The sequence below is a fragment of the Mesocricetus auratus genome, unplaced genomic scaffold (assembly GCF_017639785.1).
Source record: "Mesocricetus auratus isolate SY011 unplaced genomic scaffold, BCM_Maur_2.0 Super-Scaffold_100046, whole genome shotgun sequence".
Classification (NCBI taxonomy): Eukaryota; Metazoa; Chordata; class Mammalia; order Rodentia; family Cricetidae; genus Mesocricetus; species Mesocricetus auratus.
Genome location: NW_024429223.1, coordinates 2795256 through 2812745, shown reverse-complemented (window position 1 = coordinate 2812745; position 17490 = coordinate 2795256). Strand labels below are relative to the sequence as shown.

At 46.8% G+C, this 17490-nt stretch overlaps 1 protein-coding gene across 1 annotated transcript; it reads right to left on the bottom strand.

The window, feature by feature from the left end:
- Positions 1-9011: 9011 nt before the first annotated feature.
- LOC101828491 (androgen-binding protein homolog) lies at positions 9012-10916 on the bottom strand. The gene is made up of 3 exons (XM_040735483.1): positions 10842-10916; positions 10193-10374; positions 9012-9234 (listed from the first exon to the last, which is right to left on the bottom strand). The coding sequence occupies exons 1-3, from the start codon at positions 10900-10902 to the stop codon at positions 9130-9132; spliced, it is 348 nt and encodes a 115-aa protein (XP_040591417.1). The 5' UTR covers positions 10903-10916; the 3' UTR covers positions 9012-9129.
- Between the last annotated feature and the right edge of the window lie 6574 nt (positions 10917-17490).

Sequence of the window (17490 nt, the reverse complement as noted above, 5' to 3'; positions counted from 1 at the left end):
ATCCATATCTATCACCATGTATAAAACATAAGTCTAAATGGATCAAAGACTTCAACATAAATGCAGCCACACTGAATCTCTTAGAGGAGAAAGTGTGAAGTACACTTGAATGAATTGGTACAGGAGACCACATCGTGAATATAATACCAGTAGCACAGACACTGAGCACAACAATTAATAAATGGGACCCCCTGAAACTGAAGAGCTTCTGCAGGGCAAAGGACACAGTCAACAAGACAAAATGACACGCCACAGAATGGGAAAAGATATTCACAAACCCCACATCTGACAGAGGGCTGATCTCCAAAACTTGCAAAGATCTCAAGAAGCAAGACTCCAGAACACCAAAGGATCCAATTGAAAAATGGGGTACAGAACTACATAGAGAATTCTCAATAGAGGAGTCCAAAATGGCCAAGAGACACTTGAGAAAGTATTCAACTTCATTAGCCATTAGGGAAATGCAAATCAAACCAACTCTGAGATACTATCTCACTCTGATCAGAATGGCTAAAATCAAAAACACTAATGACAGATTATGCTGGAGAGGATGTGAGAAAGGGAACACTCCTCCACTGCTGGTGGGAATGCCAACTAGTGCAGCCGCTTTGGAGGTCAGTATGGAGATTCCTCAGAAAAATGGAAATCAGTCTACCACAAGATCCAGCAATTCCACTCTTAGTCATATACCCAAAAAATGTACCCTCATACAATATGGACATCTGCTCAACTACATTCATAGCAGCATTATTTGTAATTTGCAGAATCTGGAAGCAACCCAGATGACCCTCAACTGAAGAGTGGATAGAGAAAATGTGGTACATTTACACAATGGAGTACTACTCAGCAGAAAAAATAAGGAATGTTGAAATTTGCAGGCAAATGGATGGCACTAGAAGACAGCATCCTGAGTGAGGTAACCCAGTCAGAAAAAGGTAAGCATGCTATGTGCTCACTCATAATTGGATTTTAGACATGGAGGAGGGCATTGCCAGCCCACAACCCTACTGCCAGAGAGTCTGGGGTGCAGGGAGGACCCTAAGACAAATATGCATAATAATCCTGAGAAGTGGTAGGAGATGAGATTGGACTGGGGGAGAGGGGGAGAGTAGAAGCAGATGGGCGAAAGAAGAGGGGTGAGGAGGACATGGGAGAGCAGGAAGGTTGATCCAGGTTATGAATAGAGGATAGAAGGATGGGATATAACAGAAAAGGGAGCCAGTATAAGTTGGAGGAGAGATCTGGCACTAGTGAGACCTTCAAGAGCTACAAGAATGACACCAACTGTCATTAAGGCTACCTTAAATGCCCTCCCATGATAGTGAGAATGATAGCTGCCTTATATGCCATCCTAGAACTCTCATCCAATGGCTGATGGAGGTAGAGGTGGACACCCACAGGTGTGAACCGAATTGTACTCCTAGAATCCAGTTGCAAAGAAGAGTGATGACCAAAGGAATCAAGATTGGATTGGCAAACCCACAGAGGCAGCTGACATAAACAATGGGGAACACATGAACCCCAGACTGATGACTGAGGAACCAGCATGGGACTGATCTAGACATCCTCCCACCGAACCTGGGTGGCAGAGAGGAGGCCTTGGCAAACTGTGGGACCTGGGAGAGTGGAGCAGTATTTATTCCTGGCATACAGAAGAACTCTGGGAACCCAAACATTGTGGAGGAATGCTCTCTCAGCCTGGACACATGAAGAAGAACCTGGGCGCTTCCCGGGATGATGTGATAGGCCCTGAAATCCTTCATGGAGGCCCTTGCCCTCCCTGGGGAGCAGAGGGCGGTGAAGTGGGGGTGATGGGTTGAGAGAATTGGGAATAGGGGAGAAGGGGAGGGAGAGGGAACTGAAAGTGACATGCGTAAAAAGTTAAATAAAAAGTATATGGGAAAAAAAGTGTTCAAGAGGGAGGGGATTGGGTGGGTTAACAACCAATGCCTAAGTGATAGTTAGGGTTGGTTGAGTTTGGACAAACTTTTTGGGTCATGGTGTTCCTGTGTTCTAACTTTGTGGTTTCTCTTCTGAGTACCCCCAGAAGGCTCCTTCGCTAGGGCTATAGGCCAAGTACATAAATCTTTAGACCTTAGTAAGTACAGTTTTGGCTCGAAAAGATCAAGGAACCTAAGGCACTCCCAACAGTTCAGTGCAGAGAAAACCCTGCTGTGTACAGCCTCATGTGCTATCCGTGGAGGACAGCAGGCATGGATAAACACATTACAGTTTGCCACATCTACATCCAAACCTGGGCTTTTTTAATAAAAGTGGAGAGCAGCAAATCCAGAATGTAGGCATCTAAGTATTCTTCTGGAATGCTCTGATCACTATAGCAATGACAGGTGAGGGTATACAGATAGTCTCAGGCCTTCCCTGGTTGTTTCTCTGGAGATACACGGTAATGGCGGATATGGAAATCTTGCTGGATTACCAGGCCTGCAAGGACCAGAAAGTAGAGATTGGAAATAGATGCTCATCCATATAGCGACTTGGGATGCAAAGACAGTCTTTATTGTTCATGATGCGCTGTGTCCTATGAAGCAGACCTCTCTCTCACAGGTGGTAAGACCAGTGTGCATTGGCCAATTTTCCTGGTATTTTCAGTAGACAGGAAATCACCATTCCATTTATACGAATCCACTACACTTATTAAAGTTGTATAGAAGTAGAATTGATGTGCACTATGCTGTGCGTAATTAGAGTGGAAACTGTGATAGCTGTTATATAATGTACAAACCCAGGAACTCTTCATGGTAGTCATGATAATGAACATCTCTGTCACTTGTAATAATCCCTCCTCCCCCTTAATAGTCACTGCTGTTTTAACTTCCCATCCCAGTGTTCACTGATTTATGCTTACTGTAGATTCCTTTTCCTCCTTCAGAAGTTCATGGAAAGAAAATAAGTGTCTTTGCTTCCTTACAAACATAAATTTTCTCCTGTAGCACATGAGTGCCTGACTGCTGTGTTATGGGGCAATTTTTCTCCTGCATCTTTACTCCCTAGTTTGTTCATGGGTTAAAAGACATTTGTCTCCCCCATTTGGGGCCAATCCAAGTAAAGGTGCTATGAACAATCACCTGTTAGACTCTCCTGTGTGGTACTGTCCAGACATCAAAGGCCTGGATGCCTCTTTTCCACCCATGAGATTTTCCATTCTAAAAGTAACTGAAGGCCCAGATAGATTGACACTGCAACAGTACTCAGATATTCCAATACAAGAAGCACACACAATATATCACAGCCTCATGAGAGACCGGTATTGAGCAGGAGGCCTCACTCTTTGATTGGGGATTCCACAGGCAGAGGAAACACTTCCAGGGGTTCCTGGATTGTATAATCCCAACAAGTTTCAGAATTTAGTCATGCCTGATCCTGAGGTATTGGTTTGGTAAAACACTGCCTTTGGTGCTCATAGTTGAAGCCAGTCTGTACACTCAGGAGTCTCTGGTTTGGACATGAGAGCTGTGGTCCTGGAGAGACCCTTCCGTCTTTCTATGGGCTGGCCAGCGTTTTTTAGGAAGCATTACAAACTGTCACAGGGGCTGGAGAGATGGCTCAGAGGTTAATAGCACTGATTGCTCTTTCCGAGGTCCTGAGGTCAATTCCCAGCAACCACTTGGTGGCTCACAACCATCCCTAATGTGATCTTGCCCTCTTCTGGCTTGCAGACATACATAGAGCCAGGATGTTTTATTCATAATAAAGAAATAAAGTCTTTTAAAAAAACCTGTCACATCAGGAAATAGATGAGCATGGCAGTTGTTGGTCATAGTTTACCAGCAGGTTTATCTGACACATGTGTCTCACCAGTATGACGTTGTTTCCTGCAGCTAGACCTTCAGTTCCTCAGCATGCTCACCGACATTCGCCCAGCTCAGTCTTCTTCTCAGTCTTTGTCACTCTCCTTAGTGTGCTATAATTTGTGTGTCCCTGTGAACCAATGTTGTTGATGATTTGTTTGCACCGATTGCCATTCCTCTTCTTTATAGTAGTCTGGTTTTTTTTGTGTGTGAGTCCATGAGAGAGCGTACATGCACAAGCCACAGTGTGCACATGGAGCTCAAATGCACGCTCAGGTGTCACTCCTCACCTACCTTGTCTAACACAGGTCTCTCTGGTCATCTGATACTGGACTCCAGATAGACTTCTGTATATTCACCTATCTCCTCTCATCTCTGCAGAGGAACACTAGAATTATGGATCTGCCAAGACTGGCTTTGCATGGGCTCTGTGATTCGAACTCAGGTCCCCTGAAATGCACAGAAGCACTCTATCCCTTTACCCTTCTTCCCAGACACTCCGTTTTATTTATTAGACAGGAGCATCTACTCCTGTCTTCTCACCACTAAGGTTTCTTGTTTATTATTAGGTTTTTTTTTTGTTTTTTTTTTGTGGCAGACTCTTTCTCCGTAACAAAGAAAAGTAAGGACAGCCCATGAGAATATCCTGATTTATAGAAAAGTCTAGGCCACGTAGACAGAAGATGGATGCCCCAACATTGCAGAGGAGCCGTAAATGACTGTCCATGCGGCCGTGTGTGCCTGTCATTTGTCACATTTTTGGAAGTCCCTTGCCTGCGCATCCTGCTTACTCAGGTAACAATATTTCCTTCTCGGGGCTCTGACGGTGTTGAAGACTTTATACTTACAGTTTTCCTTGAAGCAGATTCAGTAAAGACATTCACTAACAAAGGGTTAAGTGTATAAGGTTGAGAGACATAAAAAGACACTCTTGTAATCCAAGGTGGAATAGAAAGTGAATTAGGTAAAACATTTTGGAATCACCAATATAGTATTGATAATGGAATATTCTCTCTGAATTTGTGAAATATATATGGACTAGACATTGTGGATATATTTATTGCCTGGATACTATATACATATATTGTATTGTTCTATATAGTTTTCTTGTATTAGTAGTAATCTTTTAATAATTTAACCCAAAAGGAGGAAGTATGAAATTTTGTTTCTGCTCGACAAATAAATCTTGCCTGAAGATGGAGGAGGTTGGGCTAGACACCAGTTATCCATAGAGGCCAAGCCTTGGTGATACACACCTTTAACGCACCACTTGGGAGCAGGAATGAGGAAGTTTAGTAGGTCAAGTCCAATCTGCACTACACAAAATTGAACCAGTGTAAAAAGAAACTCTGGGGGGTGCCTCCCACCTCTGATCCCAGCACCTGGCTCTCATGACTTTGAACCCAGGACTGTGAGTCACACTCCTTTAATTCCAGCACTAACTGGATGGAGATAGGAGTCCCCGCACTAGGGAGGTAGAGAGAGGAGCATAAGGCTGGAGAAGAAAGGATCCCAGCCTGTTAAGTGGAAGAATTTGAAGAGAGCGGAACCCTGGTTGTGTCTTAAGATTTGATGTAGGTAAGAATCTCTAGTAGCTGACTCCTTTACCTCTCTTATCTTTCACCATTTACCCCATTATGAAACTCTGGGTTATTCCTATTAACACCAATTAGAATACATGCGGTGAAGCACCTTTGACCTACATACACACACACACACACACACACACACACACACACACACACAGAGTAGAGAGAGAGAAACACACACCCACACTCCAAACGAATGTAATAACAAAGGAAGTCATGTCTCCAGAAACCTGAGGGTGCTGTGCACACTCTTCTTTAGCCAAGACACAGATGTCCAGAGAGTACTGTGACACTAGTTCTACACACAACTGGCCCATGTCCCCAGCAGGGGGCAGTAAGCACATATTTTGCTATCCAGAGGCTATCCACTGCCTCAACATCTGTATCTCCTTACTTCTCAGCAGAGCTGTAGCCCCAACTCACTTGAATCACAACTAGCTTTGGAGTTGGACGTGGCTCTCTCCTTCCCTAAGAGCAATCCTGTTGTTAAGACAGAGCTTCAGAGTTCCTGCCTCCTATCAGGAGACCCACTTGGTGTGAGACAGAAGAAAACTTAAAATCTAGGGGCTCTGCTTGCCACAACTGTGTTTCTCACCAAAATTCCACTTCTCCCCATTCTTATTTTCATCTTTATCAGTACCTTTCTTTGGATGTATGTCTATACATATTGAAACTCTTCATTTTGTTATTAATGATGTTTAAGTTTTCCACAGTGAACAATTCATTTACCTGACTGCATTCTCAGAAGTCTCCAGAATCAAGGTGGATTCCCAAAACAATTCCACCTGATCCACCATGATGCCTTAGAGCTGATAAACGCAGGCAATGACGAGACTTCTTACTTCTACCGAATGGTCAGACAGAAGTGGGTGGGGCTGGGTGACCTGGCTGTATGACTCCTCCAACTTAAGTAGCCGAACCCTCCAGTTGAAGAGGCAGAAATCCTGTCTCCTCCATCCTTATATTCCAGTCTCCACATCCCTAGTGTAGGTTTCAGGTGGGCAGGCTTGGTGCACACCTTTTTGTCCTAGCATTTTGGAGGTAGAGACAAGACGATATTGTAGTTTGAGGCCAGCCTGTTCTACAGAGTGAGTTCCAGAACCTGCCAAGACTACACAGACAAACCTGTCTGAAAATAAAAAAGCAAGCATGCAAACAAAAAAACAGAAAAAGAAGTAGGTTTGGGGCCTTCTTGTATCTGAGCTGTTCTGGAGAACCCTGTGTAAAGGTGTTGACTGTGTGGTTGGAGTTCAGGACACAGGATCCCATAGAAACCCATCATTTTGAGACCTCAGTGGAGACAGAAGTAGAAATTACTTACATTTAGGAAAGGAATTGAGCAGATGGTGGCACTGTTGCTGACAACAAGGACTCTCCACTGTCTCTCCCCCATCAGCTGAGGACCTGGACTCATCTCTCAGACTGAGATGGTCAGGACAAAGACAGATAATGCTAAGTCACGTGCATAGATTAGAACTTGTGGTTGGCAGGGGACCAGGAGATATGGGCCGTGGGATGGGTATGAAAGCAGAACAGTAAAGTTAGAAGACAGTAGGGCGGGGCCATCCCTGTGACCATTCACTGGGGAGAGATCCTCACAGGGGACAATGAGAGGGTGAGTGACGGCCGCAAGGATGGTGAAGCTGGGTTTGGGCTGAGATAATGGCGGACAGCCTGTGCAGTAGAGTTGAGAAAGACTTGGTGTCTACTGCCTACAAGTAGATACAGGAGGCTGAGGTTGATGTGAAGAGCAAGGCAAAGACCCCAAAGTACTGTGCATTGGAAAACGTCTGATCCAGGATGGCACGTATGCGTATACAGCCACAGTGTGCAGGAAGACTTTGGGGAGAGCCACGGGGTGTCTGTGGCATGGTGTGAAACAATGGAAAGACTTGATCTCCAGAGTGATGTTCTTGAATGGGGAGTCAACTGATATTCCCAAGACCAAGAGAAACAACAAGCCTGGATTTGTGCATGTACAGAGGAAGCACATGGTGCAGTACAGGCGGCAAACATGGGTTGAGGACTTGAAGTCAGGCCCCCACATAGATGGCCTTTACCTGCTCAGGTGGCTCACTAGATGTGGGTGACAGGGTGACCCATAGGAGAAGCAAGAGCAGGGCAGCTGTGGCCCCAGCCTCATACTCTCCTGTGAGACAATCAGGGACTTAGTGGGAGTGGGGACCTGCTTTGTGGGTTTGGATAGAGTAACCTAGAGTCTCTTAAGGGACACAGTTTCTCTCATCAAGATAGAGCAGTGTGACCATTGAAGGTGTGGCACGGCCTCTTCCTGGAGGAATGGAAGCTCTGGATGAGAACAGACCCCTATGTGCTGTGATGCTGGAAACGTTTGTCCTCGCTGCCTCCCTGGGTCAGATCCAACACTCGCCCAGCTCACTCTGTTGTCTCAGTCTTTGACACTCTCCTTAGCTATGCTGTCATCGATGTCTCCCTGTGAACTTACATTGTTAAATATTTCTGTGTGCACCGATTGAGGTTCCTCTCCTTTTTAGTGGTCTGATTGTTTTGTGTGTGAGTGTGTGAGAGAGTGTACATGCAGAAGCCACAGTGTGCACACGGATGTCAAAGACAATCTCAGGTGTCACTCCTCACCTACCGCGTCTAGACAGGTCTCTCTGGTCGTCTGACACTGGACTCCAGACAGACTTCTGGTTATTCACTAGTTCCTCTCATCTCTGGTTAGGAGCACTGGGATTCTGTCAAAATTGGCTTTGCATGGGTACTGGGATTTAATCTCAGGTCCCCTGTAATGCATGGAAGTACTATATCCCATTTTTTTGTTTTGTTTTGTTATTCCAGACAAGGTTTCTCTGTGGATTTGGAGGCTGTCCTGGAACTAGCTCTTGTAGACCAGGCTGTTCTTGAACTCACAGAGATCCTCCTGCCTCTGCCTCTTGAGTGCTGGGATTAAAGGCTTGCACCACCAACGCCCAGCTTCTCTATCCCTTGATATATCTTGCCACACTGTCTCTCTTTTCTTTAGTTGAACACCTACTCTTATTGTTTTCCCCATTAAAGATTTTTGTTTAATATTAAGTGTTGTTTTCTTGCTGTGGCAGGGTCTTTCCCTGTAACCGTGGCTGTCCTGGAATTTTCTGTGTAGACCAGGCTATGACAAATGGTGGCTGAAACTAGCAGATGAAGAGAATCTGGTAAGCACACCAGGGTCATTTTCAGACTCACTGCACTGTTATGGACTGACGTGTAAGGGACCAGCTGCCCTGTGACATGTGAGGTGAGCAGCTGTGCTCCTCATTTCTGTCCTGTCAGACCCTGAACCCGCTGGCTGCTCACGTGCTATTTACCCTAAGACAGCTCCTGTCTCACAGTCTCACAAAGCTGCAGTCAGACAGGTGTGGTGGTGAGAAGTGCCTTTAGTTCCCGCACTAGGGAGGCAGAGATGGGAAGACCTCTGTGAGTTCAATGCTACAGAACAACAAAAGAGCTGCAGTGGCTTTCCCATGCTCACCTGGCCAGTCAGTGCCGGTATCCCTGCTCTGAGTGCCCACACATGTCACTTCTGTCACTGTCTCCCACATCCTCTGAAGATGTCACATGTCACCTTCACAGCACACACACATGAAGACCAGAGCAGAGTTGCAGGTGTTCATTAGAATGAGCTTGACAGACAGAACAAGGAGGGGACAGGTGTCTGGATTCCAACTTCAGGAGGGAGAGAGGACAGGGCTGCAAGATGTCATGCAAATCAGTCACCCCATTATATGTCTTTGAATTTGGAAAAGGAGGTCCTCAACTTTGAGTATGGTGTCTTTAGTATAGTATTCCTTGCATGGTGAGTTGACGGTGACTTCATACTGGAAAACAAAAGCACAGAGAGAGGCGGAGGTGGTCAAAGGCAAGGTGTAGAGCTTCACCAGGACTCCCCAGTCACCCACGATGAGACTGCTCCTTGTCCTCAGTGAAGGAAACTCCCTGCAGTGACTCAGGTCTCCACAGCAGACTCTGCCCAAGGGAGCTGCAGCTCATCCACAGATGCTAGGAAGAAGTCTGAAAAGCCACCCTAGCCAGGCAGGGATGAAGGGGAGAAGGTGCTGGAAGGCATGATGGGGGCTAGTGTGGAGAGGACACAAGTTGGCTGAGTATTAGTTTTGATGGTGTCCCGTTCCTGAGGACATCTGTCCGGCACATTGGGCTATACATCCCTTGTGTGAGTGTGTTAGAAGAAACTCTTTTTGAAGAGTGCTATGGTTTTGCAGGACCTGATACTCAGACTAAAGTACAAACATCGTGAGTGATGCACTATTCAAAACACACATCTGTATAATCCAGCTTTGCCTAAAAACGAGACAACTAGGAAATACGGAGCTGCTGTGGTGGGCAGCTGCAGACACTCAATGGGGGTGGAGAGGAATCTAAGCCATGCAGGGAGATTCTGTCCTGGCCCTGAGGATGCCAGGGGAAGGAGGGCTCCATCTGAGACAGGGGAGTAGAGTCATGGGAGGATCCAGAGAAGGTGACACTGGGCAGTAGATAGAATTCAGACATCTTAGAGCACAGCTGAGGGTGCCCTACCTGTGCAGCAGCCAGAGCAAAGATCTACTGTGTCCCTGCCTGCCCTAGTGTGTGCAGAACCGGAGTTTACTCATAGCATGGGAGTGTTTGCAGAACTAGCTGAGAACAGGCTGGGTGTGTACTGGCATGCTGCATTGACACGTACTAGGGTGTCTGTTGTTCATTCCCTGACTCTCATGATCACCTTTACACAGCATTGTACCATGTGTGCATGGGGGTGTGTGGTTAGGGGGAAGTTACCACAACTCTCGTATCCAGGAGTTTGCTTTTCAATCCTCCATCATTGTAGCATTCCTGAATTTTTTCAAATGCTTCCCTTTCCTTGTCAGTCGCATTAAACTTGCTAAGGACGACGTCCAATACTTGTTTGTTTCCAAGGACCACTGCACCAAAGGCTTCATAGAAAGGGATGCATGCTTCAGCTGCAAACACAGAAAGCCATCTTTAAGGGAGCCCCAGGCTACAGAAGCAGACATTCAGGGTGTCTTGCCACATCTACAAATGTCTTAACTGACCTTCAAAGTCCTGCCTTCCTGAGGCTGCTGGTTCCCAGATACAGCAGACAGATTCCATAGACACACACTCTCAGTAGAAGGGGATAAATGAGTGTGCCAGCCTGCATATCTGTGCTTCACGTAAATCCTACCCATGACCCAGCTTCAACTGTGCATGCAAATAAGGACAGGTCATCACCACATACCCCTGCTCCCCATCCCACCAACCCCAACTGTCTCAGTCCAGTGAAGTAAGTCAAGGGACTTGGGCAGGTGTCCTGGCTGGTGATCTCCCAGGGACCCCTTAGATCTGTGTCCCGGCACTGCTTGGAGATCTATTCGGAAATGAGATGGGGTTAGCAAGGAGAAGAAAGGCTGTCTGTCCCCGTTCTCACTTGTCTGGAAGCCCAGCTCCCCGGTCACCAGCAAGGCCAGCAGAAGCAGGGTCCCCTTCATGGTGCAGAGTGCTAAATGCTCTTCTCAGAGGAGATCTTCCTGCGTTATAAGCTGCTGTCTCCCTGAGCCCAGTCCCACCCACCCCATCCCACCCAAGCCCAACCCTGCCTCCCGGCAGAGTTCCAAATGCCTTTGGGCAAGAGCCTGGCACCTGTGGATTCCTGTCCCTCTTGCACGGGGGAGTGAGCATAGGAGCCCTTCCCAGTATGAAGAACAAATGGCCGGAGACATCCTAATGTCATCAGCTTCTGGATAGAAGTGGTTGTATCTTTGCCAGAAGACGTTAGGACTGACCTTTCCAAGCAACCACATGCAGAGTCAAGTACTGTGTTGTCCTGCCTGAGCTGTCACTTTTGCTTCCCGGTCACACTCATCGCCTCTCCTGGCTGCAAGCATGTTCTCTTCAGTTTGGACGTGGAAACCATGGAGGTCAAGGAGGATTTCTGTCACTGTAGGGAGCCAACATCCCACAACACTGCTTTTCACTGAGATCAACACCTATGCAGATGTGTGCACATCTGGGAATATACTGTGTTCCACGGACATCATATCATCTTAGCTGCTGTCGCCTGTGGAGTCAACCTCTCAGGACAGGGGGCACCATCTGGGGCTTTTAGTGACTGCCAGCCAGGGTAGTCCCAGTGTGTTAGGTCATGTGGTTCTCTTCCGTGCATTGGATGTTTTTGTCCCACCAACTGCATCATGCTGCAGTGTCCCCCTCCCTGCCTCAGCAGCTCATTCATGTTGTCCTGCTCTCGTCTCTCTCCCCCTTACCAGGAAGCAGGTCGCTAAGTATTCACAGAGTACTGGCCATTTGGAGGGATTTGTCACTGCACATGAATTCTCCTTTGTCCATGGGCAGTGGTGTGTGTGGATGGTGTCAATTTCAAATCAACCTACTTCCCTCACAAATGAGGTTGTCAACTTGGGTTGTGTTTCCTGAAGGCCACGTGGAGTGTGTGATGGCTAATCTTGATGGCCATCCTGACTGGATTTCAATCCTCATGGAAACAAAGCTCTGTCAGTGTGAAGTTTTTAGGCTGGGTCAGTTGATGCAGGCAGTCTGACTTTACGTGGGCAGCGTGGACTAGGGTCTCTGTGGACTGGAAAGCAGAAAGCAGGCTGGGCATTCATGCCTCTCTACTTCCTGATTGTCAATGTGGTCCACCCCTACTGAGATGGACTGCATCCCTTCAGAGTGTCAGCAGCCACTCCTGCTCTGGTTTCTGTACTGGTTTGCTAATGCCTTAGAGGAGTGATTTTAGCATGTGCACAGTACTGAGGTTAATCCACTGCATCACACAGAAAAATGGGGGTGTCTAAGGAGATGACTCAGTGGGTTCAGTGCTCAATATGGAAGCATAAAGACCTGAGTTCAGATCCCCAGGACCCCTGTAAGGACATGAGTGTTGTGGCATCCACCAAAATACCATGGGAGCTCCAGGTTCAATAAGAGAACTTGTCTCAAAAAGAAGTATGGAAGGCTATGGAGATAGTGATTAAAGGTGTTGCCACTAAGCATGATGACCTGAGTTCAAATCCCAGAAGTCACAGGATAGAAGAATAGAACTGGCTTCTCCTAGTTCTCCTATCATGTTCACACACACACACACACACACACACACACACACACACACACAGAGTATGTGGAAACACAAGAGAGTCCAAACAAGCTCTTAATTGTCAAATATAAAATAATTTCAATAACAAATAACAAGATATTGATATATGGTATGTTGGTGTGAATGGCTGGATGAGCAGAAACATAAATAGGAATGAAAGACACTGTTCTTACAGAAGAAATCATGAGTACTTACATATGCTCCTCTCCTCTCAGGAGGGGAGTTTACTTCCTTCGATCCTTCAGTTTGAGCTTCATGTGTGCAAAGGAAAAAGGAAGGTGGCCCGGGACTACCCCAGTTAGGAAAATACTTGCTGGGTAAGCTTGAATACCTGAGTTTCAGTCCCCAGGCCCATGAGGAAAGCCAGGCACAGTGGTGCTCCTTATAATTCCAGCACTAGGGAGTCCACCCCTGGGGATCACTGGCCAATCAGCCTAACCATGTCAGCAAGTCCAGGATCAGGAAGAGACCCTGTCTCTAAAATATAAGGAGGTCAGCTGTTAAGAGGACTGACCACCCATGGGGCAGCTAACAACCTCCTGTAACTCCAATTCCCGAGGATCCAACACCCTCCTCTGGGGACCACAGGCCCTGCACACACAGTGTGTAAGACTTTCATGCAGGCAAAATCTCCATGCACAGAAAACAAAACAAATAAAACCTTTTCACAAAGCAGAAATCTGCATATACAATATGTATGTATGTGCACATGTACAAGCACACACATAAACACACACCCACATATACTTTTATATGGTGAGAGCAACTGAATCACTTGATTGTCCATCTCTGGCTGCCATGTGTGTGCACACATGTATGCCATGTGTCTCAGTTAAGATTTCTATTGCTCAGACAGGCGAGGTGGTCCACACCTGTAATCCCAGTACTCAGGATGCAGAGGCAGGTGGAACTCTGTGAGTTCCAGACCAGCCTGGTATCCAAAGTGATTTCCAGGACAGTTGTGATTCAAGGAAATCCTGTCTGCAAAAAACAAAAATAAATCCATAAGTGAAAAAAAGATTACTATTCATGTGAGAAATTCCTTCACCAAAAGCAAACTGACAAGGAAATGTTTAATTGGCTTGTGCATTCATAGCGAAAGTCAGGACAGGAACTCAGGCAGAGCAGGAGCCTGGAGGCAGGAGCAGATGCAGAGGCCATGGAGGATTCTGCTACTGGTTTCTTTCCCAGGGCTTGTTCAACCTGGTACCATATACAACCCAGGACCACCAGCCAGGAGATGGCATCAACTGCAACGGGCTTAGCCATCCCACATTGATCACTAGTAAAAATGCCTGGCTAATGATTGTTGCTGGATTCCTTTAATCCCAGCACTTGAGAGGTACAGACAGGTGGATCTCTGAGTGTTTGGTTAGCTGGGTCTACAGAGTGACTTCCAAGACAGTCAGTGCTTCACAGGAAACTCTGTCTTCAGAGAAGCCAGAGAGAGACAGAATATGCCTAACAGACTTGCCTACAGTCCTAAGTTGTGGAGGCATTTTCTTATTTTGTTTTCTCTTTATTAAATGTGTTTCTTTTGGATTTTCCAGACAGGATTTGTAGTGTAACCCTAAATCTTTTGGAACTCTCTGTAGATCTGGCTAGCCTCAAAATCGGATATACACCAACCAGGGATTCCAGAGTGTTGCGATTAAAGGAGTGTGCCACCTCTACTCATACAAACCATGTTTCTCTTCGTTGAGGTTACCTCTTTCTTATGACTTTAGCCTTTGTCAAGTTGACATAAAGGTAGTAAGTAGGCACTGTATAACCAACATATGGGCAATTGCAAACACAAACACACATACAATATCGAATGGGCACATGCACAGGGGAACACACACACACACACACACACACACACACAGGAAAATATGAGGGAATCGGAAAGAATAGAAATATCTGGTCACAGAATGTTAATGGTTCAAGTGAGAATTTCCAGTCAGTGGGGAAAGGTGCAGGTGTCATCTGTCCTCTGTCATGCAGGATTAGGCACTAAACCTCTGTGAGATCTCCAAACAGTCGAATGTCAGTTCTGATGAACTAGCAGATTGCTGCAGGTGTCACCCACCAGTAGACACTTCTTAGCCACAGTATGCCCATGTCTCCATTCCTAGTACTTCCAAGGACTGCAAATGTCTACCTGGGCCGGAGCAGCCCTGAGAACTTACAAGGTCATCAAAACAAGGCCTGGAGGACATAGTGGACAGCTCATGAGTAGATATTAGTACTTGGCACCTCTTGCCCTAAACAGTTACAGGATTCATATCCTGTTTGGCTCAGGCATGCAGTAAGTCAAAAGATTAAGTTCTCTCTAAGTTTTGGCAATAACTTAATCTGATGGATAGAAAGCGACATTCAATGCCTTTAACAACAAACTAATTAGTTCTGACGTACCAAACACTTATAGTCTTTACTTTGAAAAATTATTATCAGCCAACTAACAAAAGCACTTATATAAGGTGAACAGGGAGGTGTGGATAGTGGCGTTGAAAGTTTGAGGCCAGCCTGGGTCATCCGGGAAGATACTGTTGTTTCATGTTTCACAAAGGTCTTGTTTAGAGACTTGAGAGATGCAAGCTAGCCCTCCAATATGTCTAATGGCCACTGTGGAGACCTCCTATGTGGTGTCCCAGGGATAGCGTGCCACATGCCTTGTTCTCCTGAGTCATTGGATATCTAAGGGACACAAAATCATCCACAGTAAGAGTTGCTGGGGATGCAGGGACTGGGTTCATAGCCCAGTGCTGTGGTGGAGGCCAGGCATGTTCTCATGCACAGGGACCCGTGCACTGTGGTGTTGCAATCTGTGTTCCATTGCTGTGACCAAACTCCCCAGACTCGGTGCTGTATTTGGGAGAGAAGTTAACTTGGTTCATGGCAGGAGTCTTGACAGTCCCAGATAGAGCAGCCACATCTAGGCACTGCTTGCACTGTGTGAACTCATGGTGCATTGTGGGGAGGTGGTGAAAGTCAGTCCTAGAGCAGGGGATCCACCTGGTTACAGCCACCACCACAACTGCCTGACAGAACTGCCGCACTGGGGACCAAGGCCCAAGGTGTCCTAGCCGAGTTGAAACCACAGATGTCTGTCCCTCTGATATGGTTCTGGAAGAATCTGAGCATCAGATCTCACAGCCGGGTGACTGGGAGCACACCAGCCAGTCAGAGCATAGCATTGGGAGACCCTGGTTCTCAAAGTGGTCATGCTTACGGGAAATGGTGTCCTACCCCATACAGAGATGCTCCAGTGACAGACAGACCAGGTAGATGATAAGTTCTAGTTTCAGGGGACACAGAGTGGTCAGGAGAGCTGCGGAGTCCACTGTGGGGGCCTGAGGTAGGTGAGTCCCAGGATAGCTGTCTGGGATCTCTTTGCTCAGAAGATAGAAACTGTGTGTGGGGGAGGGGAAGTCTCCAGCTGCTGGCTTGGGCTGCTCCATTGCCCTCCATGTGTCACGGCAGTGGACAGAAGCACAGCTGGTGGGAGCAGCAGCAGGTGGTGCCCTAGGTGAGCAGGCCTCACACTAGCATAGACCTAGAACCCTGTGGTTAGGAAGGAGGACCTCCTTGCACTTAACAGTGCTGTGGCTCTTGGCCCTGGTGAGGCTCTTGTGTCTAAAGACACCACAGATCCCCGGACATATTCTGGGAAGCAGGGCCTGATGTTTCCATCCTCTGGAGTGAACCCTTCTGTCCTTCCTCAGGCACTACTCTGCTCTCTTTCTGTGACTCTTCCTTTTCCTGTCCCGTCCCCTGTCAGATGCTTCAGCTACCACACATCCAGTCACTTGCTTGCTGACCACTCAGCTGTCACTCCCCTGCCTCAGACTTTGCTGCACTGTCTGCTGCCTCCTTCTCCATCACTGTCCTTAAATTACGGCCATAAAAAGATGCCTCAACAGAACCTTTCATGAGGCTTAACATGTCAGTCCCAGGAGAGAGAGTGGGAGTCTTTTCCAGACCAGTGAATGACCTGACAGCCCTCCTCCATAGCAGGGGCACTGCAGCCTACACAGCCGCCTCCCAGCACCCCCTCTGCTAGGCCACGGAGAGACGGGGGAGGGGGGGACTGCTTCCCCTCTGACCAGGGTAGAAATGGTTGAAGGGTCAAGTAGAATTGTGTGATAGCAAAACTCTGCTAGACACTCTGAAACAGCCTTAATGAGGCTGTGCGTTTTGAAGGCAGCTCAGATTGTCCTGTTGTTTTGGTGAGGTACCTGTGAAGTCTTCAAAATGGCCAGTGGTGTCCCCAAGCCAGTCATGCTGGCTTTCTGAGGGACAAGGCAACTGGAGCAGCAAGACAGAGTCAGACAGAGGCCAATTAGTTGTCTGATGCTCTGCACTGACATATGTTTGCTTAGTTAAGAGGAAATGAGTCTGAGGCACTTGCAGTATGACCTTAAAGAACACACTCTGGGATATCATCAGGGTCTCACTGTGTGATTCTAACTGACCTGCAAGTCCATGTGTGGACCAGGATGACCCCAAGCTCATAGTGATCCTCCTGCACCTGTCTTCGGAGTGTTCAGATTGAAAGCATTTGACACCACATCAGGCATCTGTTAATGTATTCTAACAATGCTCACACCATACACATGCAGACACACACACAACATACCCACAAAAACGTACATGTCACATACTATATGCTACACACATACCACTCATACACATACCACACAAACACATGTTACACATACAGCACACATGTATAAACAACATGACACACACACACCACAACTCACATATGCCACAGTTACATACATATGCTACATACACATACATATCACTCACTGAGCACAAAAACATGCAGATACATACATGAAAATACCACACATAGCATGCACAGGGACCACAAACACACCACCCAAACAACACAAGTACTACACACACACACACACACACATGACACAGCACAATAATACTGTACAAACAAACACATCATACACAAAAGTATGCTACA